We start from the raw sequence: 25,903 nt of genomic DNA on the forward strand, positions 1-25,903 counted from the left end.
TGTCAAATTTTTCGTCATTTGCTCCGTACAAGGTGACAGATAAACTTAATCGCCTCAATTAATGAACGGGTCCATCCCCCTCAAACTCTTCGATCCCTCTCAGAGGTGCTAATGGTACAGCCCGCGCCCTCATTCGCTCCTCCTCGCCGGCTCTTTCCTTTCGAACAAATATGGCGGCGGCCGTGAGAAGAGCGGGATGGGGTTGAGCAAAGTCCTTCTCTTTTCTTTTCTCCTCTCTCCAGTAGGTTTAGGGGCCTGGGGTGAACGAGGGGTTTGCTGTGCAGGTAAGGGCAATAGCGGACCAAGTGGCGTCCCACTTTGTCGTCTACTCTGTATTTGCTCCTTGGAGGAACATCTTGGATGAAACCTCTCCGACCCCTTCCCGCTTTGATGGAGTCTGAAATAGGGCTGCTGAAAACATGTGCGATTTCTTCCCTGTCGACCAGGCAGGAGGAGATGTTGAGGCTGCTTGTCCATGTTCCGTTTCGCAGGTGTTTCTTCCAGTTCCGATTCTTTGCAGAACTGCATAGATTTTTTTTTTTTGGCGTGCAAATGCAGATCTGGCCTTCTGTTCCCATTTGTGAAGGAGTGAGTCCCATTAAACTCCCCTGAAAACATGTTTAGGGTTTGGAATATCAGAATCGCTGACGTGAATGGCCCAGGTTAGTCTGATCTTGTCAGAAGCGAAGCAGGATGAGCTCCGGTTAGTGTTTGAATGGGAGATCACCAACGACTGCCAGGATTGGTATGCAGAGGAAGGCAATGGCAAACCACCTTTGTTAGTCTCTGGCCTTAAAAATCCTACTGGGTTGCCATAAGTTGGTAACAACTTGATGGCACTTCGCACTCACAGGGTTGTCAGATGTACCATTGAGACGTCTAAATTGTGTACACCAGGGCATGTAATGCAGATGAATAATAACTATATAGTTTTCAAATGAACACTAATCTAGCTGCTTCCCCTCCAGTGTTTATCTCCTGGCTACTAGACGACAACACTTTTTGGGGGGGGGGGGAGCATTTGCACAATGTCATGATCTAATGGTGCTCTATCCTTGGTGTGGTTTTTTTTCCCCCTAGTCTTCTCTTATCCTTTTGTGAAGAGCTCAGGCCAAATGTGTTCAGGAAGTCTGCACAGGAAGGTGCACATTTTCCCAAGGTCCTGACCACATAGTTGTCATTTTCCTTTCCTGAGCTGCTCAAACCTGCCATTTTTCCTACTACACTACCAAAGGGCTGAATTGGGACTTTTAAAAGATTAACATTTAGTAGCTCACCATCATGTTATAATGATCTGTTGCAGTACTCTACTGCTTCATCTGAATTCCCAGCATTTATTTCTTTAAGGAAGTTTCTAGTTCTTTTCATTGCTGTTCTACATCTTTCCACTTATACCTCCACTGCAAAAACAGCTGGACTTCTTTTTTGTTAAAAAAAAGAGAAAAAAACTGGGAATTAAGTAGTAGATCATGGCAAAACATCAGTATCACATTATAGAGATCCACTGGTTAGTTTTAAAAACATGCATGAAAGTCCTCTCTGATGGGGTTGGGTTGGCAGCTCTGGAGGCCTGAGACACAGGGAAGTGCTATGTGGATGCTGTTGCTACTGTGAATGCCTTTGCATTTGCGGCAGCACCAACAAGAGCTATATGGAAAAATTGCTGCCATGTGAAAGCAGGCATAGAAAGGCTTGAGCAGTGCCTCAAATGTTGTCTATTGTCTCTTGTGCTTGATAGCTGGAAATTTATTTATTTATTCTTTATCTCTGTAGGGCATCATTGCTCTTTGCTGCTCAAAGCGATTTCTTGAGTTGCTTGGCCAGAGAACTAGCTCTGGTTCCCCCATTCCGTACTTGGTCTTTGTACCCTGTAGATTCAGTATGTTTCCTCTAATTCACGCAAACACTTTCTTGATTTCATCTCAGCATCCCTGACAGACTTTAATTGGTTCTTCGGTGCTTGATTGTTCACCAGAGCTTTCAAGCTATTCAACAGGTTAGGTCTTATTCTGTTTATTTCTCTTTAATTATTTAATCCTGTAGATACTGTTTATTCTGTATAGTGACTGAGCAGATTTCAGTGGAACATTGTTGTCTCAAGGAAGCTAACACCTGTTGTATCCTCCCAAACTGCTTCTATCCCAGACCTCCCCATATAGAGTTCAGTATGTGGACTTTATGGATTTAAAAGCCATATTTCATTCTAGAGAGCTTCTGTGGGCCAAACTCTATATATATTCCATGGGTTGCTGATTTTATATTTAATTCAGCCACATAATGATCTGACTGCTCACATTCACAGTAGCCTCAAGAGTCACTGACAAATGACGTCTCTCTGTCTTGGGGAGTAAAGCACAGTGGCCTATTGGGGCCCATCTCCAGTTTAATCTCTCTATGAATTTTTTTTGCAGGGTCTTGCCAGCATTGAAATCCATCCCCTTGTTCTAGCTACCAGTTGGATCCTGCTGTTATTCTATGCAGATGATGTTATCCTTTTCTAGATTGCTATTTGGCCTGCATAGATTTCTAAAGGTGTTTTAAAACAATTGTACTGGAGAAAGTTTGGTAATAAATTATGGACAATTTTAAAGTTATAGATTTTTTTGAGATTTTCTCAGACCAAACCAACTTTCCTGGAAGTTGAGTAATCAGCAAATTGAGCAGGTGCTCCAGTTTTGTTATCTAGATATTTTTATGATTCTCTCTCAAGGAAAGCTCACAAGGAGTGTGCCCTGCTTTAAGTGGCCGGTTCCTGGGCAGTTATTTTTTTCCTTCTTTGTTGGAGATCTATTCCTGCAGCAGTTCTTTCAAACTAAAGTGCTGTCCAGCCTGTATATAGGACAAGTGTTTGAATTACTGGAACTGATTCATCAGCATTTTGAGGGTTGTTTTGTGAGAAATCAGTGGAGTTTCTCACTACATTGCTTGCCTCTGTAGCTCTTTGTTTGGAACTGGATTTAGGATTAGTGGAATACGAAGCTTGGAAGCTGGCTTTCAGTTTCATTCAGATTGTTTTTTGTTTTCTTTTATATTTAGATTTGTATTGGCAGTCCAAACTTGAATCTTAACGTTCTTTTTTAGAGTTGTCCCTTCTGTTTGTTGGACCACAGGTTGCTAGATTATCTTTAGGTAGAGCACTGGAGGCATTAGGCTGTCAGTTGACTATTGGTAGGGCTTGCAGAGTGTGCTTTAATCCTGTTGTTTAGTATTGCATCTCTTCTTACCCTTCTTTTTTCATTGGTTGACTGCCCCCAAATATCAGTGAGCTTTTCTCTTGTGCTTAACTGTTTTTAATTTGCTAACATATAAAATGCAGAAGATTAATATCAATTTTGGTAAAGGTAGATAATGAAAAAAAGTAAAGTTCATGTTTAAAGAAAGTTAATTATTATTTGCAAAATGTCTGTCATTACACGTCTGGGGATATGTCAGTGGCGTAGCTGCCAGGGGGTGGGGGACGCCACACCTCAGGCACGGGCCATTGGGGTCCTGTGGGGGGCGGAAAATTGCCCCCACACCCCTCCCCCTTTCCCTGCCCCACCAGGCCCGGCAGAAGTCCACAGCAGCCTGGAGTTCAGCTGACTTCAAAGAGCAGCCAGCTGAACTTAGGTAACGGGGGGCAGGGCCTGGGGCCATTTTGTCTCAGGGAACCATTTTCCCACCCGATGCCACTGGGATATGTGGTTGGGAAGGGCTTACACATGAGCATTTTGCCCATAAACACACATTATACACACACTCTCTCTTTTTAAAAGAATTCCATCAACATGTGTCTGGGCACCAAATGTTCAGATGAAATGAACATTTTGTGTTCAGGAACTTTGTTATTATAGTGCTTCAGTTCCTTTATAAAATCCTTGGCCTTCCCCACTCAGTTCCATGTGCCATTCTTTGTTTAGAAACTGGCCAGCCTTGATTGGTGACGAGAGCCTGCTGCATCACTTTCAAATTTTGGGTGCGTACTTGTTTCAATTCTGACCTGAATAGCCTTTCTTATCAGGCACTCTCAGTTATGCATTCCACCAAATGGAGGCACAGGATCAAAAATAAGTTGAGTGACCTGGCGATAACAACCGATGATCTAGCCGTGCTTACCAAAAGGGAGGCATTTCACACAATCAAAAAAAAGGCTCCTTGATCTGGAATACCGGGGATTGATAAATGCGGCCAATAAATTTTGTTCTCCCTCCTTTTTGGGTATTCCACTGAATAACTCAACTATGGCAGGGTATCTGCAATTGCTAATAGAGCCTGAATGGCGGCTGGCCATATCATTAGCTCGTTGCAATGTTTTACCTTCTGCTCTTTAACAAGGAAGAAGTCCGGGGCTCCCACACCACAAGAGGAAATGTATTTGTGATCTCGCCTGTGAAGAGACTGTTTGACATGTTTTATTACAGTGCCCCTTGTATTCAGTGGTGGAATTCAACAGGTTCGCACCTCTTCGGCAGAACCGGTTGTTAAAATGGTGCTTGTAAACAACCTGTTGTTAAATTATTTGGATCCCACCACCAGAACCGGTTGTTAAATTATTTGAATCGCACCACTGCTTGTATGCATCTATCAGAGCCAAGCTCCTAGCCCCTTTGTTGGTAGATCAAGTCAAGTCAAGTGACTCACGAAAAATTGTATTTCTACTCAATAACGAGAACAGTATGACTCTGGAGGCTGTGGCCAAATTTCTATATACTGTTATTTCAATACTTTCGTAACTATTCTTTCTTATTGGTATTATTGTTCTGTTGTTTCTTACGCCAATAAAGGTTATGAAATGAAATGAATGATTACAATGCTTTGCCTTTTTCCTTATGATAAATGGGAAACATTCACTTATGTGGGTGAAAGCAAAGGGGTACAACCTTAACCTCCTTTAAACTAAGCCAATCAGGATCAAGCTTGCTTTTGTCTGCATGAGCCCGCCCTGGTGACTTTTTCTTGGTCATGCCACAAGGGTTGCCAACAGACCCGGAGGAACATGTCCTGATCTTTTAATAGAGACTTAATATGTGGAAATATTCCTTGGAAGTGTTTTATTACATAGAGGTAAATAACAATGCCTGGTTAAGCCCCGTTAAAGGGGCTGAGCACTGTACTCCAGGCTTGTTGGCAACACTACAGGCCATTGTGGTGGAACGCCATGGACTTCTGTTCAGTAAAATACAGTTAATGTGGAGTCTGTGTTTACATGCCTATTCTCTCTTTATTTTAAAACCTTGGAGACAATTAAGAATAGAGAAAAATGAATGTTTTCTGAGGGTTGAAAAACACATTTTAATCTTTACAGTAGTTACTTTGGGGGAGCACTTTTGCGAAGGAAAACAATGACTTCGATTATCAAGCTAACCACACTCTCGGGGGTCCAGGAAGAATCTGCTCTCTGCTATTTGCTTCAAGTAGATGAATTTCGTTTTCTGCTGGACTGCGGCTGGGATGAGAATTTTTCTGTGGACATCATTGATTCATTAAGGAAGTGAGTAGAGCATGCCTTTAATCTATTTCTCTGCAAATAATTCCAAAAAGTTTTCTAATTCATGCCTTCGCAAAGGTGGCAATCCTAAGGACACTAAGAGCCAGTGTGGTGTAGTGGTTAAGAGCAAGTGGATTCTAATCTGGAGGAATGGGTTTGATTCCCCATTCCTCCACCTGAGTGGCAGAGGCTTATCTGGTGAACCAGATGTGTTTCCGCACTCCTACATTCCTGCTGGGCGACCTTGGGCTAGTCACAGTTCTTTGGAACTCTTTCAGCCCCACCTACCTCACAAGGTGTCTGTTGTGGGGAGAAGAAGGGAAAGGAGTTTGTAAGCCACCTTGAGTGTCCTTACAGGAGAGAAAGGGTGATGTATAAATCCAAACTCCTCTTCTTCTAGTGTCCCATTGAATAATACAGGGCTTACTTCTGAGTAGATTAATTTCTCTCAATGGCTGATTACACCCAACGTGTTTGGTTTGCAATGGAGATGAATGTCCGTCGCAGCAAGATTTCTTGTACAGACCTGTTTTTTGGAGCCCCACTTTCACTTTCCATTGTCTCTGTGGCAAGGGCACGACTTTTAATTTGCTTAGCTGCCAGAGTGGGGAGATTTTCCAGTGAGTACAGCTTTGCCCCAGACATCGTCATTCTGCCCACGGCCAGCTTTCTGTCTCCCTTGCTCTGTGATCCACGTCTTCTCCTCGCACTCCTCCCTTTCATGTTGCCGGCTCCTTCAAGTTAAAGAAAAGAAATTTACTCACACTGGTCTCCTCATTTTTCATGTTGATAGATTGATATTTCAACATAATAAGAACACAGAGGGCATAAAAATCACAAGCCTCTCTGTCCTTCAGAAGGAGTGGCAGCAGCAGAAATGGTGGGGTGGGGGGAAGAAAATATCTGTTCTAGCACAATGTGCTCTTCTTTGGCAATGTGTGGTCCAGGGAATTGCTTTGCTCTTTCATTTGGGCAGGGATTATTTTTGGAATAGTAATATGAATAAAAGGGCAGGTTAAAGGCTAAGCCAGCAATTTTGACTATGAGGTATAGTTAGATCTGTGCTTTTAAGGCCTTTAGGAATAAGTGGATGGGTGGGTTAAGAGAACTAGGCCTGGAGAGTTCTCTGCAAAGAAACTGTGCACCCAGCAGGGAGTTTTTCCATTCATGTAAATGGAAAAATGCAAAGAGACCCCACAGAAAACCCACATCATCCTACTAAATTTGACCAGATTTAGCAATCTATTCTAGATTCAAATTGGAACACTGAAAGCAATGTCCAGTTACTATAAATACCTAATCCACAAGGTATATCTTGTACATAAAAAGCATGAGCAAGGATTCTGCTCAAAAATCTCCATGAAGAAATTCGGCACATTGAATCAGGGCAAATTCCCCATACTTTTGTGCCCAGGTGCCCAGAATTTGCCCTGATTCAAAGGAATCCTGGCAAGGGGAGGGATATTCGTCAAAATCACCTGCTCAGCTCACATTATAGTATGTTTAAATCCTGTGTTGTCTTTGTGTTGTAGAATCAGTGTTAGGTTTGCACAATTGTGTGCTGTGTTGTATATTTCCAGTTAGGGAGGGAAAATTTCATTGCACGGACTTCTTTTTGGCCAAATGCAGTCCCTTCTGGCCCTGGAACAAGGTGTGATTTTAGTTTTCTCTGTACTGACGTGCTTTTTTAAAGAAAAACTGTAGAAATGTATTGAAACATGTTTTTTCTCAATGGCTTGCTTGATAGGTAACTGAAATAATGTAGTTTCTCAATTGTTTCCTGTCGGTTTTGATTTAGACATGTTCACCAGATTGATGCAGTGCTTCTTTCACATCCTGATCCTTTACATTTGGGCGCACTCCCATATGCAGTGGGAAAAATGGGACTGAATTGTGCTATTTATGCAACTATTCCTGTGTACAAAATGGGCCAGATGTTTATGTATGACCTCTATCAGGTACAGTCCATTTGAAGCTTTGTTTTTCTTATAAACCTGATTTCATTTCTGGCCAAACATGACTCCTGTATCTAAGAATGCATCTTTTGTTTTTCTGCTAGTCACGCCACAATACAGAAGACTTCACATTGTTTACTCTGGATGATGTGGATGCAGCTTTTGATAAAATACAGCAGCTAAAATTTTCTCAGATTGTCAATCTGAAAGGTAATCTGTCCTGGAAAGAGCTTTGTAAACAGAGAAAGAAATCTCTAAACTACTGAAAAATCATCCTAAAATACTAACAGGCCAATCCAGAAGGGCGTCAAATGGCTCTTGGAGGCATGGCGGGGCCATGCCGGCACATTTGCATACCCCGCCAGTGCAGATGGCACTTACACTGGTGGGGAGGGCAAACAGGGAGGTGGCAGGCGCCACAGAGCTCCGCAGCAGCCATCCCTGAAGAGCCTGTGCCTCCAGAGCCACACTGGCTTAAAACTGGATGCCGGTGCAGCTGGGAGTGGGCTAGGGCAGTGGTGGCGAACCTTTGGCTCTCCAGATGTTATGGACTACAATTCCCATCAGCCCCTGCCAGCATGGCCAATTGGCCATGTTGGCAGGGGCTGATGAGAATTGTAGTCCATAACATCTGGAGTGCCAAAGGTTCGCCACCCAGGGACTAGGGGTATTCCCAGGGGTGGAGTTGACTTTAGTTGGCTTCCTCTGGGCTATTGAACTGGGAGCGTCCTCAGGCACGTCTTGGACTTATTGCCACCCCAAAGTGTGGTGTGAAGTCAGTTTTACCCTATGGAGGACTTTCAGGCAGTCAGGGATTTTCTGGCATTTGCTGCCTCCCCACAGCTCCTGGAAGCCTTCCGTAGGCAGTGCAGGAGTTGCACCATCCCCCATTGCCAGAGCCCTCTAGATTGGGCTGTGAGGATGTCATGTTTTGAAATGGATGCGGCTTCAAAGGAAATGGAACTTGTGCTAAAAAGAATGTTGTGCTTAGTTTTTTGGCTACCCTTACTGCATTTCTGCAAAGTGGAGCTCACAAGACAGGGGTGCCTTAATCAGATATAATGATGCTCCGAGGGTTCAATTTAAATCACCAGTCGGCAAAAATGGATTTAAATCATTGTTTTCTACACAAAGACTCCTTATTGCTGGTATAATCTTTAGAAGCAGGTGAAGGTTTCATTTTTAGAAAAATGCCTTTTTTATGATAGGTAGAGGAATTTCATTAACTATTTCCAAACTTATTCTCTTGTATGGCCCGCTGCCATTATAGAGCTTCTCCTCCAGGAGAGAATAATAAGGTAAACCTCACGCTATACATACAAAGATTCCAAGACGTGTGGAATATTCTGCTCCAAAGGTTTCACTTTCATTTTTACTGCTTGCCCCTCCCTACTCACCCTTAGCTTCTTGTGCATATCTGTTCCATTCCAAACAATCTCCGATTAGTTGAACATTTTAAATTTTAGCACTTAAGAGGTAAGGGGTTGATTCTGTATACATAGATTTGCAAGGGAACAATGGGATGAAGGTCTTTCTCACAACTCTGTATGGTGGAGTTACCAATTGGCCATGCTGGCAGGGGCTGATGGGATTTGTAGTCCATGAACATCTGGAGTGCCATAGGTTCGCTACCACTGACTTAGGGTATTCTAGCAGTATGTTCTTGAGTTTTTTTAAAAAAGAAATATATTACCTTCTGTGCTCATTTATTTGGGCAAATATAAACAATGGGATTAAAGTTGCAGGTTCCAAAACAGTTATGCTTGGTCATTCCAGAACAGTAGGACTGGAGCAAAAAATACTGGGAAGGTATTTTCTTCAGTCTTAACCTGCTCCCCTTTTGGCATTAACTCTGGCATTCATGTTCTTTTCTTACTACTTTGAGATCATTGAACAGCGCTAACTGTCTGCTTCTGAAATATTCTCTTAGGGAAAGGGCATGGCTTATCCATCACCCCATTGCCGGCAGGTCATATGATTGGAGGCACGATTTGGAAAATTGTTAAAGATGGAGAAGAGGAGATCGTTTATGCTGTTGATTTCAACCACAAGAGGGAGATGTAGGTACACTGTTTTCAGTGGGTGTTAACTGTTCGCATTGATGTTTCCGTTTTCTGAACTCATTTGCCCTTGTAGTGAATACAGTCTTCCATCTTCGTCCACAGATGTTCTTAGTCGATATGCCTCACATATAGTCATAACCACAACATCACAGACTTGAGGGCACAACTCATTTCCATTTGGCAAAAGCGTTCTATGTGGTTGTGTAGAGGTTGTGCGGTTGCATATTTGGCACAAGTTTATTGTGTTTTGTTTATTTGGTTTATTTTTATCCTGACCTTTCTCCGAGGAGTTTGCTGAGGGTAGTGTGTGCGATTCTCCCTTCCTTGTTTTATCCTCACAGGTTGGCTAAGCATGTGTGACTTTCCCAAGGTCAGCCAGCAAGCTTCCATGTCAGAGTGGGGGTATGAACCTAGAGTAACAATTAATTGCCACAATTCACTACGGCTGTTTTTATACGGCCAAAAAACAGCGCCCTAGGGATGGAAAAAACACCGTCCCTGAGGTGCTGTTCGCAGTGCCAGTGGAGCAGGCAGCTCTGTGCGGAGCTGCCTCTCCGGTTTGGCAGATCTTCAGGGCTGCGGCATAATTTATGCCGGTGGAGGTGCGTTTCCGCCACCGTGCAGAAACAGCCTAAGTCTTTGCATGTGGCAAAGGATTTAGTACAATGGGTATAATTTGGATATAGGAGTGAGTAGAAATAACTGTAACAAGTTACAAACGATGTTTGGAGACCTGGGGTTTTAAGCATATTGATATATGACCATTGAGGGCGAGGACGCATTTTGATGGTCTGGAGGGCAGCATGCACTTCCTCATTCTCCAGTCACTATTGCTCACACAAGCTGTGTGCCTCAAATGACAAATCAACTAATTTCCTTAAATGTTATGATTTAAAAAACCTGCCATCTTGATGAAAGAGGAGGGAAGCAGTCTCAACCTAAGAACGTGTTGTATTTTAGATGTTCTTGAAATATTTCTATATCACAGCAGTAGATACCTAAATTTGCATGAAGGCATTTACATGATGGTTATGAAAAAAAAATGATAGATTGAGTTTTATTTATAAGAAAACGTGATGTTCTAAAATGTACTTGTTTGGGATTTAATTGCAGTGGTATTTATGAGTCCAGGAATGTTCACATGGGATCTTACAAAAAGCAGATAGTCTTACCGACGCTTCTACTTCTCTGTGTCACACTTCTATTCAGATATATATTTTAAAGATGAAACATGATAAAATCTGCTATTTGCAGTGTTTTCGGAGAGCGACTTTTACGACACAGATGTAGAAGTGAAACTATACAAGCCTGGTGGGAGGAGAGAGTGGAGAAGTCAGAGGAGAGGGGATTGTGCTTTATTATTAATAAAGCACAAGTTTGTGCTTTATTATTAATGATAAAACAATGTGTTGGGAGGAGTCCACAAAGCATTGTGTGTTGACAGATGCAATTCTTACAGCTTTATCCCCCATATGGTATCTTGTCCTGGAGGGTCCAGTTGCGTTTTTGATGGTGCAGGGAGGCTGCTGGGAGAAGCGGAAGGCTTGCATGAGTACATTCCATTAATCTTAGATCAAACCCAGTAAAAATAACTACTGTTTTAGAAATGAGTAGGGGAAGCTGGCCTGTGATGAAATTGATCAATATGTTCTGTTGATCAATGATAGCCATGTTTAGATATTTGAAGGGATGTCTTGTTGGTGAGGGAGCAAGCTTGTTTTCTGCTGCTCCAGAGACTAGGACCAGGAGTAATGGGTTCAAGGTGCAGGAAAAGAGATTCCACCTAAACATCAGGACAGTAAGGACAGTAAGGACAGGACAGTAAGGGCTGTTCGACAGTGGAATGCACTGCCTCAGAGTGTGGTGGAGTTAGGATGCTTTTAGACAGAGGCTGGATGGTCATCTGACAGGAGTGCTGTGATTGTGTGTTCCTGCATTGCAGGGCATTGGACTTGATGGCCCTTGGGGTCTCTTCCAACTCTATGATTTTAGCACAAACATATGTGTTGCTTAAACAGACACTTCTACCTATTGTAGTTTTCCTTTTTTGTTGTTGTTGCTGCTTTGTTCAAATTAATCTGGACATTGAAAGAGTTTGATCTGTCATCTTTTTTCAGCCACTTGAATGGATGCTCCCTAGAAATGTTAAGCCGGCCTTCCTTGCTGATCACAGATTCTTTTAATGCTACTTATGTGCAGCCGAGACGGAAGCAAAGAGATGAACAACTGCTGAGTGTGTATTTTTTTTGGTCATTTCAGCGAGAGTGCCTCTAATGGGAAAATATCTGTTCACGATAGAATTTTAAATCCTAGCTTCTGAGTAGTGTACATAGATTACACGGAAATGGGCCAGAGGTTGGCTTTCTTGATGAGATCGTGACTCCATTCCCTTAGCTTCTTTCTGGCTGAGTGGTAAATCCAGAAAATTAAGAGCTTGAGATAGTTCAGCTGTAATCAGAAGATGTGTGGTTTTTAAAAAAGAAAGCCGTTATTCGTGCTCCTTCGCAAAATCTATAAAACATGGCAAGTAGATAGATTGCCTTTTAAGTGCTCAGATGGAGATTTTCAAAAATTGCGTTTGCAGATGTTATTATCTGCGAGAGTGCCTCTTCTCATGTGAACGCCTCATTAAAATCAACTGCTTTGAGTCCCGTCTTTTCAAGAGAGATCAGTCTGAAGGCTTTCTCTATTGTCAGCCCGATGCTATGGAGCATTGTACACGGGAGAACCTGCTTTAAGCCATCCCTGCAAACCTTTAGGGAGGCTGTAAAATTTTTCCTTTAAAGACTGGAGGAATAAGTTACTGTTTTCCTGTATGTGGAACTAGGAATAATTTTGGATTTTTAAATACATGAAACATGAAAAGAAGTCTCATGTTATATATGCTAGCAGTTTGAGATGGTATAAATTAGTATCTGCCTTGAAAGATGATTTTTAATGCACTTAATGCCTTCAAGTTGCATTAAAAATAGAACTTCAACCTTTATTTCATAGGTTTCTCCTGTATATATTGGGGGGGGGGGGAGGATGCTTATTGTTATTTATGATTCAGTAACTATTTAGTTAACATACTTGTGCTTTCCTTCTTGTCCTAGCAAATGTCTTGGAAACCCTGAGAGGTGATGGGAATGTCCTTATAGCAGTGGACACCGCAGGCAGAGTTTTGGAACTTGCCCAACTGCTTGATCAGATCTGGAGAACGAAAGATGCAGGTTTAGGAGTCTACTCATTAGCACTTTTGAACAACGTCAGCTACAATGTTGTAGAGTTTTCAAAATCTCAGGTTTGTTTTCACAGTAGGATACTTGACTTATTTGTCTAACTCTTTTTTCAGTCACGGCATTTTTTCAGAGAAACCGCCAGAATGGTGCTGAATCGTCAGTACTGCAGGAAGAGTTTACATTATCTTAATGCCTTTACATTAGGCAACAAAATCCACCTAGGAAAGTAGTCGGTAGTATAAGCAGAACAGTTCTTTTTTAAATTATTTGATTTGTTCTTTTCCGTTCATAAAGGAAGGGCCCCCAGGTTAGTCAGTGGAGTTTTCAGTTTTTGTTTATGGCATTCTGTGCCCTAGACAGATCATGGATTGAATTATTTTCTAATTCTGTAATCCCAGTGCAGTTGCATTGTCTATTGCAGGGGCCTGCAACCTGCAGCTCTCCAGATGTTCATGGACTACAATTCCCAGCAGCCCTTGCCAGCATGGCCAATTGGAGAGCCGCAGGTTGCAGACCCCTGGTCTATTGGATGTCTGAATTTTTTAGAATATTTTGTAATCCACCTTGAGTCTCAGCAAGAAAGGCAGATGACAAACAAAGTAAATGAACAAATGCCGAAGATCCTAGATTTGGTTTTCGGCATATCCAGTTTGAAGGATCTCATGTAGCAAGGCTAAAAAAGGTCTGTTCTCAAGACCTTGGAGTGCCCCTGTCACTTGACATAGAGTGACCATAGGTGTCAAACTCACGGCCCTCCAGATGTTATGGACTGCAGTTCCCATCATCCCCTGCCAGCATCAGCTGGCAGGGGATGATGGGAACTTAGTCCATAACATCTGGAGGGCCGCGTGTTTGACACCTGTGACGTAGACGATTCTAGGAGGATAGATAGGCCCATGGTTTGATCCACGTGTTTGGCAACTTTCTAGTGATATTACACGTTGTATGTAGAGATACCAATTAAGAGTGATTTCTGTATCAGGATTTACTTTGCCAGAAAGATGTAGTAACTGAGTAATTATAAAGGAGTTTTTAGCTAAGCATTAGGAAGAACTTCCTGAGTGTGAGAGCAGTTCCAAAGTGGAACAGGCTTCCTTGGTCTCTTCTTTGGAGCTTTTTTTAAAACAGAGGCTAGGTAGCCATCTGACAGCAAAGCTGATTGTGTGAATGTACACCAATCATGAGAGAGAGGGTTGAAATGAATGAGTCGGTGACTGGCTCTTGTGTCCATTTCTTACATGACGAAGGTAATGCCAGTTGCCACTTTCGGGTCAGGAAGGAATTTTCCTCCAAGCCAGATTGGTCAGGAATCCCGGCAGCTTTTTGCCTTTATCTGGACATAAAGGAGGGATCACTGTGGGAGTGGGGGAGGAGATAATTTTGGATTTCCTGCATTGTTCAGGGTGTTGAAATAGATGGCCCTTGAGGTCCCATCCTACTCTGTTTCTTCCTGCCATTTTCCCCCTTTCTCCCATGCAGGTGGAATGGATGAGTGACAAACTGATGAGATGTTTTGAAGACAAAAGGAACAATCCCTTTCAGTTCCGTCACCTGTCTCTCTGCCATGGGCTTTCTGATCTAGCTCGAGTTCCTAGTCCCAAAGTTGTCCTTGCGAGCCAGCCAGATCTGGACTGCGGATTTTCAAGAGACCTATTTATACAGTGGTGTCAGGATCCCAAAAATTCAATCATTTTGACGTATAGAACCACTCCTGGAACACTATCACGCTTCTTGATAGATAACCCCTCTGAAAAAGTTATAGACATAGAGGTAAGTATTTGCTAGAATTCAATAGAGGTTGATAATTGGGGTACATGTCAGGCAGACCAATTCCAGGGTAAGACAAAATGGCTCCTGGAACCAGAGTAGGGCCGAGGTGGCACGTTTACCTTCCCCACTAGTGTAAATGGCACCTATGCTAGCAGGGAGGACAAACGGTGACAGACAGAAATCACAAACCTTGGCAGTCCCTGACTCAGAAGAGCCTGACACCTGCAGAGCCACACTGGCCTAAAGGTGGATGCTGGCACAGCTGGGGACGGGATAGAGCAGGGGTCTGCAACCTGCGACTCTCTAGATGTTCATGGACTACAAATCCCATCAGCCCCTACCAGCATGGCCAATTGGAATTGTAGTCCATGAACATCTGGAGAGCCGCAGGTTGCAGACCCCTGGGCTAGAGGCATTCTCAGGGGTGGAGCCAACTTTAGCCCCTGGTGTAGCCCTAAACTTAAGCTACAATAACGTGACATAAGTCTGTTTCCCCCAGTGGAAGTGTCCAGGCAGGAGCAGAGGTTTTTTCCCCCTTCTAATTGCTGCACCGCCAGGAACTCCATTGAAGGTTGTCCACCTTTGCTGTGCTGTCCCTAGCAGCCACCAACCGCCCCCGCATCTGGATTGGGCTGTTATTAAATCTCACATGAACTTCAGTAAAATGTAGTAGAGGCGTATTACTGCTGAAGTTATGGCAACAATAAATAGCGAACCTACGGTTCCCTTCATTTTCTTTTAAGGGCATGAAATGAACTTGGTAATGATGAAAATATGTTAATCATAGCATTTAGAATGGTTAAATTACCTTTGGAATTTGGATACTTGCATTTTGAAATGTGGAACACTCAAACTGCTTAAGCAAAAGGTAATGATTTAAGAGCAGCAGCCATTTAATCTTGCATTCCAGTATATATCTTTTCTGTAATACAAAGTTAAACGTTGCACCTTCATCCTGTTCTCTGTTCTGAACCCTCGATTCCCCGAAAAATTATGCACTGTTGGACATACAAAGTTGCAATAAACGCTGAAGAGCCACAAGCTATTTTTACTCCCTAATACAAGTATCTATGTAGTGCACACAGTTGCAAAACTCATGTGTCTCATGTGCATACATTACATTCTATATATTATCCTCACATGTCTATCTAAATCCATTCTTTGATACAGCCTCTCAGATTCCCAAGACTTATCACAATAGATAAAAATGCTTATTTTAATTCAAGATCTGAATACAGAAGATTCATTTTGCATATAAATTATTGAAAGTGTTGCAAAACAAATTATTAGAGTCGTGGCCTTGTGGATATTTTTCAGTGTTTCTGTATGATTATGGTCATGAGTTTGAAAGCGTATTGAGTTAATTCACCCTGAGCATTTGAGTTGCCACTTGCATCGTTCTCATGTGCTTTTCTTTCAGCTGAGGAAAAGGGTTAAACTGGAAGGAAAGGAACTTGAGGAGTATCTGGAGAAAGAGAAGCAAAAGAAAGAGGCAGCTAAGAAGTTGGAACAATCCAAGGAGTGAGTACTTACGCGCCTTCTGACCAGAGTAAATAATCTGTTACAAATGACTCAAAAATGTTGGTGCAAGTGAAGCTATTTTTGCTGTCTAGTCATCTGATTCCTCCTCCTGCTTTAATGATTGTGTAGCACCAGTCTTTTCAACTGGTTTAATTCCCCTTATATTTGTAGCAACGGCTTCTAACAATATGCAATCAACAAACACCTTCAGAAAGTGACAGCAATGTTGACCTGTAGGGTAGGCTGCTGTTTTGCTGGTTACTTGCCAAAAATATTCTGTGTAGGTATAGAATTTTGATCCTATTGAATATCTGTGAGCTCTCAGCCCCATAGGATTGCTGACGCTAAATGGTGATGACTGGGGCCAGGATAGGAGCCCCCCGGGAGCCACTCTGAAGCCCCTTCTGCATATGCTGAATAATGTATTTTCAATCCACTTTCAATGCACTTTGCAGATGGATTTAACTGTGCGGAACAGCAAAATCCACTTGCAAACAATTGTGAAAGTGGATTGAAAGTGCATTATTCTGCATGTGTGGAAGGGGGCTGAGCTTGTAAAGTAGGCTCGAAGTGTGCATTTATCTGTTTTGGCCTCCCTTTGTAGAGCAGATATTGATTCCAGTGATGAGAGTGATGCAGATGAGGACATTGATCAACCTTCTCTTCATAAGACAAAACACGATCTAATGATGAAAGGTGAAGGCAGCCGGAAAGGAAGCTTCTTCAAGCAGGCCAAAAAGTCTTATCCTATGTTTCCAGCTCCAGAAGAGAGAATTAAGTGGGATGAATATGGAGAAATTATCAAGTATGTAGTTTGCAAGAAAAAAGTGTGTGTGTGTGTGTGCGCATATATAGTGTATGTTTCAAATATAGTACATGTTTTAAATATAGAAAAATCTAATAGATGGGTGCCTCATGAAATATGAAGTACCAGCATTAGGAGCAGATGTGAAATTTGAAAGAACTTGTCTTAAAGGTATAGCATATATATAACCAATCCAGGGCTCTTTGGATATTTTTATGTTAGGCTGCAGTCCATGCTTCAGGAACATTTAGTAAGATTTGTGTAGCTATAATAATGCATTAGTTTACACCAATTATTCAACTGCCTTTGTTAATATGTCGCTTCTAATGGAAGCAAAATGTTATTTTCTGTCTTCGTTGAAAAAGACCACAAAGAACACCAGCCTTTTAAAAGTACGCCTAAGTTCCACGTCCAGCAAAAGCCTCTCTGCCTTCTGTCAAATCTAGATAGTCTGTATTTGCAACCATTTGTGGCTTTGTTGGTTTGAATCCATTTTTAGTTCTTTTTTTTTGAGTTTTGAAGGCATTACTGTTGATGGTTTTGCAGGTCTTTTTAAATTCTTAAGGTTTTTTACATGAAGTTAAAATCAAACATAGCAATCATTGTGAAACTTGCATGCATCTGTTATCATCTGATTTTACAACATCTTAAATTATAATAGTAATTTTTAAGGCTCAAGGAATTAAAATTCAGACTCAATCTTTTATCCTCATTCATATAGTCCTTATAATCTATAATTAGATGTTATTAGTTTGTATAATTATCGAAGTCATTAAATAGTATAATTCAAAAAGGCTTTCCATCTTTTTTCATACTCAGTGGGAGTCTACTGTATACTAAAGATGTTAGCTTTGCCATTGTTGAGTATTTCGTTAGCTTGTTCATCCATTCCAGACAATCTGGGTGCTGATATACATTTTGTGGTTTTGCAGATCTAACAGTTTTATTTGTGCATATTGCTTTCCTTTACCATCATGTTTCTTGAGCTCTCCTGCCCTTCCAGTTCAGTAATAATCTTCCTCTTTCTTCAGACCTGAGGATTTCCTTGTTCCAGAGCTCCAAGCAACGGAAGAAGAGAAGAACAAACTGGAATCTGGGCTCACAAATGGCGAAGAGCCAATGGATCAGGATTTAGCAGACGTTCCCACCAAGTGCATTTCTGCAACAGAATCAATGGAAATAAAGTGAGCAGATTAGCTGCATCTGATGCATCTAGTCATGTTCTGATTTATATAAACAAGTATGCAATACATTCACAATTGCAAAGTTGACCAGAGTATTCTGTATTATTTAAATCAATTTACATCTTGCAGTCACACTAAAAACATGGTTCGAAATTTCTTGAAGCAAGCTTATATTTTTAAAAATTACAGTAAATTTTTTAGAAAAATAAATCTTGGAATATATTCACCGTTTGTCAGTAGTTATGTTCCAGGATTTCCTTTAAAAAGCAGGTGGCAAGAAAACCCTGTGATAATACCATTATTAGAAGGTAACCAGTGGGGTTAGGAAAACATAAGGCTTCCCCACAAACATCAACAAATGAACAGATGGCTTTGAGAAAAGATAGTTTGGTACCAGAAACTCAAAAGTCTTGGCACGTGGCGAATGAATGAACACAATATCATAATGGCTTCGGGATACCATTGAATGGATCCAGACAAAATTGGCAGTTTGTGCCATTTGCCTCCTCGTGCTGCTGACCCCACAATATCCTTTCTTAGTGTTCCCTGTCCCCCATTTTGTCAAGATCCATCGGCTGCAGTGGAAGGAAGGGGGCGAGACAGTTCTACTCTAGCACTGGAAAGTTTTGTTTGAGCCAACCCTTTGCTTTAATACAAATTTATACAGTGCCCTTGAACTCACCATCCTGTCTTGAACTCAACATCATTCATGGTTCAGCAGTGTGCTGAGCTAATTTTTTCACTCAAGAGCTTCACTGTGACCTCTACATCTTCCTTGGTTTCTCACAGTTAAAACGGTATTTGCATCTCTCTTTTTTTGGTCCCACAGTGTGCCATTCAAACTTTACTCATATGAATTCTCAGCTGCCATTTAGTTGCTCAGTGTGAAGAGATGTCTGCAGTTTTGGGCTTCTTCCTTCCTGGACAGTTTGTGTGATCTGCAGACTTGTGCATCTTACTGTTTTCCCTGAACCACAGATAAGCTGTGAAAAATTGTCAGTAGCACTTATTCCCACACTGCTCTATGGGAAACCCCACAGCTTTCTTCCTTTCATTTTAAAATCTTCCTATGTATTTCTTGACTTCAAGGTGGTGTTTATCTTTAACCAGCAGCTGTGATTCATACAAAAATCTCCCTTTATCCCTTGGTTCTTCATAGAAATCTTCTTTAGTGAAGGGTGTTTATCTTAACATTTTCTTTAGGAAGTTCAGATATTTAATAGCCTTCACATCTGTTTTTTTAGAGATTCATAAGAGGTTAACAAGCACAGTTTTGATTTGTAGAAATGTGCGTGACATAAGATGGTGGACCTGCCTTTTTGTTTAACTACAATAATAAAACCGTTTTGTTCTGAAAATCATTTAGCGTCAAGCTGGCACTGTGCGGCAGCCAAACCGTTTCCAAGGGACATGGTACATTTTGCTGTACTTGAACACTTTCTGTCCCATTTTTGCAGTGCCAAAAGTTAAATGTCTATTTATGTACTTATCCAATCTTGTTTGAGGTTTCTCTGTAGCTGTCTATTTCATCGATCATTGAGCCTTTTATTTCCTTTGCATTAAAATTTTAGAGCTCGTGTTACATACATAGACTACGAGGGACGCTCAGATGGGGACTCCATTAAAAAAATCATTAATCAGATGAAGCCGCGGCAGTTGATCATTGTGCACGGACCACCTGAGGCCAGTCAGGATCTTGCTGAGTCCTGTAGAGCTTTCGGTGGAAAGGACATTAAAGTTTACATGCCCAAATTGCACGAAACAGTAGATGCAACCAGTGAGACTCACATATACCAGGTAAGATGCTGTAATTGAGTAACAGGTTATTGGTTACATTAATAATATTTTGAACAAACTTGCAATTACCCCTTCTGGTGAGAATAACAGTTATTTCTAGAGAAGTTGCTTGCTAGATTCTCTGTTCAAACTGTCATGTGACATCTAGATTGGTGCAGAGTAGGTGGTTCATACCACCTGGGTTGTTAACTATGCTTTTCATCCACTTGTGAGCTAGTTTTATTGTATATGCCTGGGGTCCCCAACATTTTTGAGCCTGTGGACACTTTGAAAATTTGACAAGGCATGGGCGCAGCTTGTTTTCAGTCACACGGTTGTGACTATGTTGTGGTGGCAGCTGCTGCCAGTACAATATCTCTAAAAATCTGCCTAGCTAATCAGAATCCTGTGGAACACAAGTCCCACTTGATCCTCTTCACCTCCTAAAAACACTTGGTGGGCACGAGCAAAGGTGTTGGCGAGTGCTGCAGTGCCCACAGACGCGACATTGGGGATCCCTGACATTCTAAAGGAGGACTAGTCACATAATGTTTTGCAAATTGTTCTCTCTTCGCTTTGCACCTCAAGCTGCCATTCCCTGCTCTAAGCCCTATATGGGAGAGAAAGGAGCCTTGAAAATCTGGTTCCTAATTTCCTCTGGTGAGGAATACTACTCACCAGTAAGGAATGCAGACTTGATAATACGATTAAAATGAATGGAAGGGTTTAACTATCACAGTGTAAATCTGTGGTGGTGAACCCTTGGCACTCCAGATTTTATGAACTACAATTCCCATCAGCCCCTGCCAGCATGGCCAATTGGCCATGTTGGCAGGGGCTGATGGGAATTGTAGTCCATAACATCTGGAGTGCCAAACGTTCGCCACCACTGGTGTAAATCATTAGCAAATAAAATAAACATAAATAAAACACAAAGAAAGACAAATAAAATTCATGGGTGGTGCAAAGATATCATAAGACAAATGGGGAGACAAAGGTATGCAATAACCTACACTTCTAATCACCTGCTGATCACAAAGTTCACAACTAAGCCTTCTGAGGTAATCTAAAGTTCCAGACCGTTCATAGGTACCTGTCCCCTTCTGTTGTTGTCTTCTACCAGTGGGTGCTGTCTTTGACTTGTCTAATGATCCGTCAGTGATCCCTCCTTCCTTTCCTGTGTTTTAATTATTGGGGTTTTTTTGGATGTGTATCTTAGCTTTGGTTTTGATTGTTTTAATGTGTTTTTGTTTGATTTTAATTATGTTTTTATTATGTTTTTAATGTTAGCTGCCTTGCCGGCAGAAGATTGGGATGTGCATTTTTGTAAATAAATATATTGGTTAAGAATAACAATAATACCTGGAAAATTATGGAAAACTAGTGAAGAAAAATAATTGAAAATAAAAAAGATATATTATGTAAAGAGGGGTTAGGTTTGAAATCAGGGAAACTACGGCTGAGAATTTGCAAAAATTCTATTAAAAATGAGAGAGGAGAATTCTGATACCTAAGGCATCAGGGGTTTTTTGAGGGCGAAAAGGCTTTTTCAGCTGCATCTTGGTCTGCACTTTTTATACCTTTTTATTCACTGGTTTAAGACATGACTATTTCCCCATTTATCTAATGAACCAGATTTGTTATCCAGTTGTTTGGGGGAATCAGTGTAACTGCTATCTTACAGGAAAGCGCCTATCTCTTCGCATCTCTTGTGTGGTCATTAAACACAAGTCATTAAACAGATCCTTGTAATTGTCAGTTCCAGGTTCGTCACTGTTCCAGCATTGCAGTATTGTTTTGGTTCATTGGACAGTCAACTCACTGTAGTTAAACTTTATTACAGTTACATTATCAATTGTATTGCAAGAATATGCCACTTAAGCCCAACTATTACCCATGTTTCCCCGAAAATAAGACAGTGTCTTATATTAATTTTTGCTCCCAAAGATGTGCTATGTCTTATTTTCAGGGGAGATCTTATTTTTCCGCTCCAAAGCTGCATGCTGTGGTCAACGGGCATGCTTCCAAACAACAACTTTGCTACGTCTTACTTTCAGGGGATGCTTTATATTTAGCACTTCAGCAAAACCTGTACTACATCTTATTTTCAGGGGATGTCTTATTTTCGGGGAAACAGGGTATTAATAGTCTTCATATGGCCTTGCCACATTTCTGAGCACCTGGGTTTACATGTTTTAGGCTGCTTCTGCTTGAATAAAGATTCTTCATTTTCACTGCAGCCTGGTCTGTAACAGGCCAAACTCAGGGTTCTTCGTAATAATCAAACTAGACCTATAGGAGTCATGGAATAGGATTGGGAAATAGATTAACATAGCTAAGTAGTTGGTGGTTGCATTTGCTACACAGCTGTACAGTGGACTGAATCTTGCAATCTGTTAGTGGAAGGAGTTGAGGGTCACTGATATTCCAGGGAAAACCAGTCACAAATAATGCCCTGAAATCTTCCGCAGCTCTTAAATTGTATAAGAACTAGCTGGTAATGGTTCCCCATTATTGGACAGCCTGCGAGGTGTAGTGGATAAACGCGGCGGACTCTAATCTGGAAAACTGGATTTGATTCCCCACTCTTCCATATGAAGCCAGCTGGGTGGTCTTGGGCCAGCCCCAGTTCTCTCAGAACTCTCTCAGCCCATGTGGAGGCAGGCAATAGCAAACCAACTGCAGACATCTCTTGCCTTGAAAACCCTACAGGGTTGCCAAAAGTCAGCTGTGAATTGATGTCACACCCACATATCGATACCTATAAAAGTAGTGATAGCTTTTGATTTTAAGATATAACCTGTTGCCTGGCTACTTTTCCCACATAGCCTCGATCCAAACTGTTGTCATCAAAAATATATATACAAAAACCAGGATCTAGATGTGTGTTTACATAGCTGTCTCTTTGACTCAAATATACTTGTTAAGGAGAATGTCACAATCAAAGAATGCAGAAATCATATGCCCTGTATCAGCTGTTGTGGTTACTATCCAGGCTCTTTTGATTTCATTTGTCTCTGTAAGATATTTTGCTTTCTTCATTTGTTGCCGTTGCAACAGCTCCCAGATTATAAAAGTGCCGTGATTTTGGCACCATCGTTTATTGCCCTTTACGGTGGCTGCTCAATTTTTCTCATCTGTTCAGTACAAGTAATGATGTTATCTAACATGTAACGCCTGTCATTTTGTTTTAATGTGTTTTTTCCCCCATTGCTGATTAGGTCCGGTTAAAAGATTCGCTGGTCAGCTCCCTTCAGTTTTGTAAAGCTAAAGATGCTGAACTGGCATGGATTGATGGCGTCTTGGACATGCGGGTATCAAAAGTGGACACCGGGGTGATTTTGGAAGAAGGGGAGCTGCGAGATGATGGAGAAGATGCTGAAATGCAAGTCGATGCTCCTTCCTCAGATTCTAGCACTGCTGCACAGCAGAAGGCCATGAAGAGCCTCTTCGGAGATGATGATAAAGAAATATGTGAGGAGAGCGAGATCATTCCAACCCTGGAACCTTTGCCGCCCAATGAGGTAGGAAAGTCCTCTCCTTCATCAGAAAATTATTGTTGGCGCAGGGCAGTGGTTCTCAACCTTCCTAATGTCGCGACCCTTTAATACAGTTCCTCATGTTGTGGTGACCCCCAACCCTAACATTTATCCATTTTACAGATGGAGAACACTGATCCAGAGAGTCTTAGGCGACCCCTGTGAAAGGGTCGTTCGACCCCCCCCCAAGAGGTCGCGAGCCACAGGTTGAGGACCGCTGGTTTAGGATTTGAGTTGTGCATTCAGAGAAGATCATTGATCTGTTCCTCAGAGTTGGCAGTCGTTTGCTCTTGCTGTATATGTACGATTCCTGCAGTAACATCAGAAATTAGTGATATTTTTTTTAAAAGGACTTGTTTTGTTTTGTGGATTGTTACAGTGTGGTTCCATATTGACTGTCTTTCTGTGTTCTCTAAACAAAGAGTTGCCAATATTTTCCTCCTAAATAGAAAAGGGGCAAAAATCACTTTGTGGTCTCTTGATTGCAGTTTTCAAGGGTTGCTGTGAGCCAAATTAAATTGCTTTGCAGGTGAGATGTGTCCCTGCCAGGCCACTGAGAGGCCATCTCTAAGCATATCTTAAATGTTGAAGCACTATATTCCCTTTGCACAAGGTTATGTCTAAAAACAGAACTGAGTTGTTCCGATTGACACAGACATGAAGTATCTGAGGCCTCTTGATGCAAACCCATTACCACCTCCCTTGTAAAATAAATAGTTTTTGGTAAGCTCCACGCATTTGCAGTGATGTCACAAAGGCCACATTCCCTGTGAATTAAGGAGCTTTTATTTTTCATAATCCCATTGATTCAACAATGAATTTTTAACCACTTGCAAGAAATCGTTTCAACCCTGGCTTGTATCTTTTGAATGAATTCTGTGCATATTAGTCTCTGATGCAAAGCATATTTCCTCTTGATCAGGAATGCCATTTACAGAAAGGCACATGGAAAAGTATTGATTTTGTGCAAACGGAAGTTTTAGACAAAGTATACTCAATGGCTAGTACTCACGGGACTTGTGCACTTGCTTCTCTTTCAAAGTGTCAAACTTTTTTCCAAAAGGTTCCCGGACATCAGTCTGTCTTCATGAATGAGCCAAGATTGTCTGATTTTAAGCAGGTTCTCCTGCGAGAAGGAATTCAAGCTGAATTTGTAGGAGGGGTTCTTGTATGTAACAACTTGGTTGCTGTTCGCAGGGTAAGCGATTGTATTGCTTGTGTTGAACGTTAGTGATGTAACAAAACTCTCCTTTATAAATCCAATAAGTAAACTTTCTTTCCTTTTTTTGGTAGACTGAAACTGGACGTATTGGATTGGAAGGCTGTCTCTGTGAAGATTTCTATAAAATTCGGGATCTTTTGTATGAGCAGTATGCCATCGTCTGAAGAACTGTAAACATAGTACATGTGGAATTTTCTCTTTATGGGATGTTTTGCTAGCCACATTTATAGGATAATGAGTCTGTTAGTTTTCCAGCAGAAGAACCTAATGTCAGAACCTAATTGAATGACAGATAAGGTAATGAACCGGTATGCATTCCACCAATTTTATTTTCAAAGAACTATAAGGGGTATCTTTTAACGGCAAAATACCTCTCACTGGTTGTTCTTTTCAGCATTTCAGCTGTAGTCTTACAAGAGCTGTCCTTAAAAAAATATTAAGGCTATGTATAAGAATGCAAAATGTGAATATGTAAAGGTCAGTTTTCTTATTTTGAATTAAAATTATTTCCTTCCAAACCTTTCAGGGCAATGCCGATTCATTGTTTTGGAAAAACTGACATTTGGACTGTTCTGAGTGGTAGTTTTGTCTGAAAACTAACGTGCATTTTTAAATTGTTACTTTTCATATATGAGGGGGCAGGAAATTAGAAGGAAACTTAGAAGTACTCTATTAGTAGTGCTTCTCGATGTATTTTCTTCTGCAGTTTTGGACAATCAACAACCATTTCACTACATGCTTTATATATACCCCAAACCGAAGGTATATAAAGGAAATGCTAGTATGGATTCGTTTCCTCCATTGATATGAATGGCAGGACATTGATTTAGGTCCCCGGAGCATTTTGAAGAGGTCCCAGCTCTATCCTGGAACATATTGCTAAATCAGTGCATGAGCCTGTAGCTTCAGATAGTTGCTGGCTACAGCATAGTTTTCATTTTTTTCTGCTTCCAAAGTGAAGAAAAAAAGTCACCCAGATTTTACTATCAAAAACCAAGTGTACTTCCAACGTAATGTTTTCATTTAAGGTTTTTTCAAACGTTTTTGGTGTTTTTTGTGTGTCTGCTTTTTCAGAAGAAAACCAGAAACAGAGGACTTGGTTTTAATATTCCATTTTTCTCTACCTATAAGGAGTCTGAAAGCAGCAGTCACCTTCCCTTCCCCTCCCCACAACAGGCTTTTTGTGAGATAGATGGGGCTGAGAGAGGTCTGAGAGAACTGTGACTAGCCTAAGGTCACCCAACATGCGTAGGAGGGGGGAAACAAACTCAGTTCACCAGATTAGAGTCTGCTGGTCTTGTGGAGAAGTGGGGAATCAAATCCAGTTTTCCAGATTAGAAGCCGCCGCTTGTAACCACCACACCATGCTGGCCTATGACT

The 25,903-nt window shown here is 41.4% G+C and overlaps 1 protein-coding gene across 1 annotated transcript; it reads left to right on the top strand.

Moving 5' to 3' along the window:
- Positions 1-145: 145 nt before the first annotated feature.
- CPSF2 (cleavage and polyadenylation specific factor 2) lies at positions 146-25,041 on the top strand. Its single transcript, XM_048485223.1, has 15 exons — positions 146-284; positions 5,285-5,470; positions 7,266-7,425; positions 7,527-7,632; positions 9,353-9,482; positions 11,603-11,718; positions 12,581-12,768; positions 14,186-14,476; positions 15,897-15,997; positions 16,602-16,802; positions 17,834-17,986; positions 19,558-19,783; positions 22,984-23,286; positions 24,365-24,499; positions 24,595-25,041. Exons 2-15 carry the CDS (start codon positions 5,322-5,324, stop codon positions 24,685-24,687), a joined length of 2,352 nt encoding a protein of 783 aa, XP_048341180.1. The 5' UTR covers positions 146-284; positions 5,285-5,321; the 3' UTR covers positions 24,688-25,041.
- The last annotated feature ends 862 nt before the right edge of the window (positions 25,042-25,903 follow it).

The sequence above is a fragment of the Sphaerodactylus townsendi genome, linkage group LG02, assembly GCF_021028975.2.
Source record: "Sphaerodactylus townsendi isolate TG3544 linkage group LG02, MPM_Stown_v2.3, whole genome shotgun sequence".
Taxonomy (NCBI): domain Eukaryota; kingdom Metazoa; phylum Chordata; class Lepidosauria; order Squamata; family Sphaerodactylidae; genus Sphaerodactylus; species Sphaerodactylus townsendi.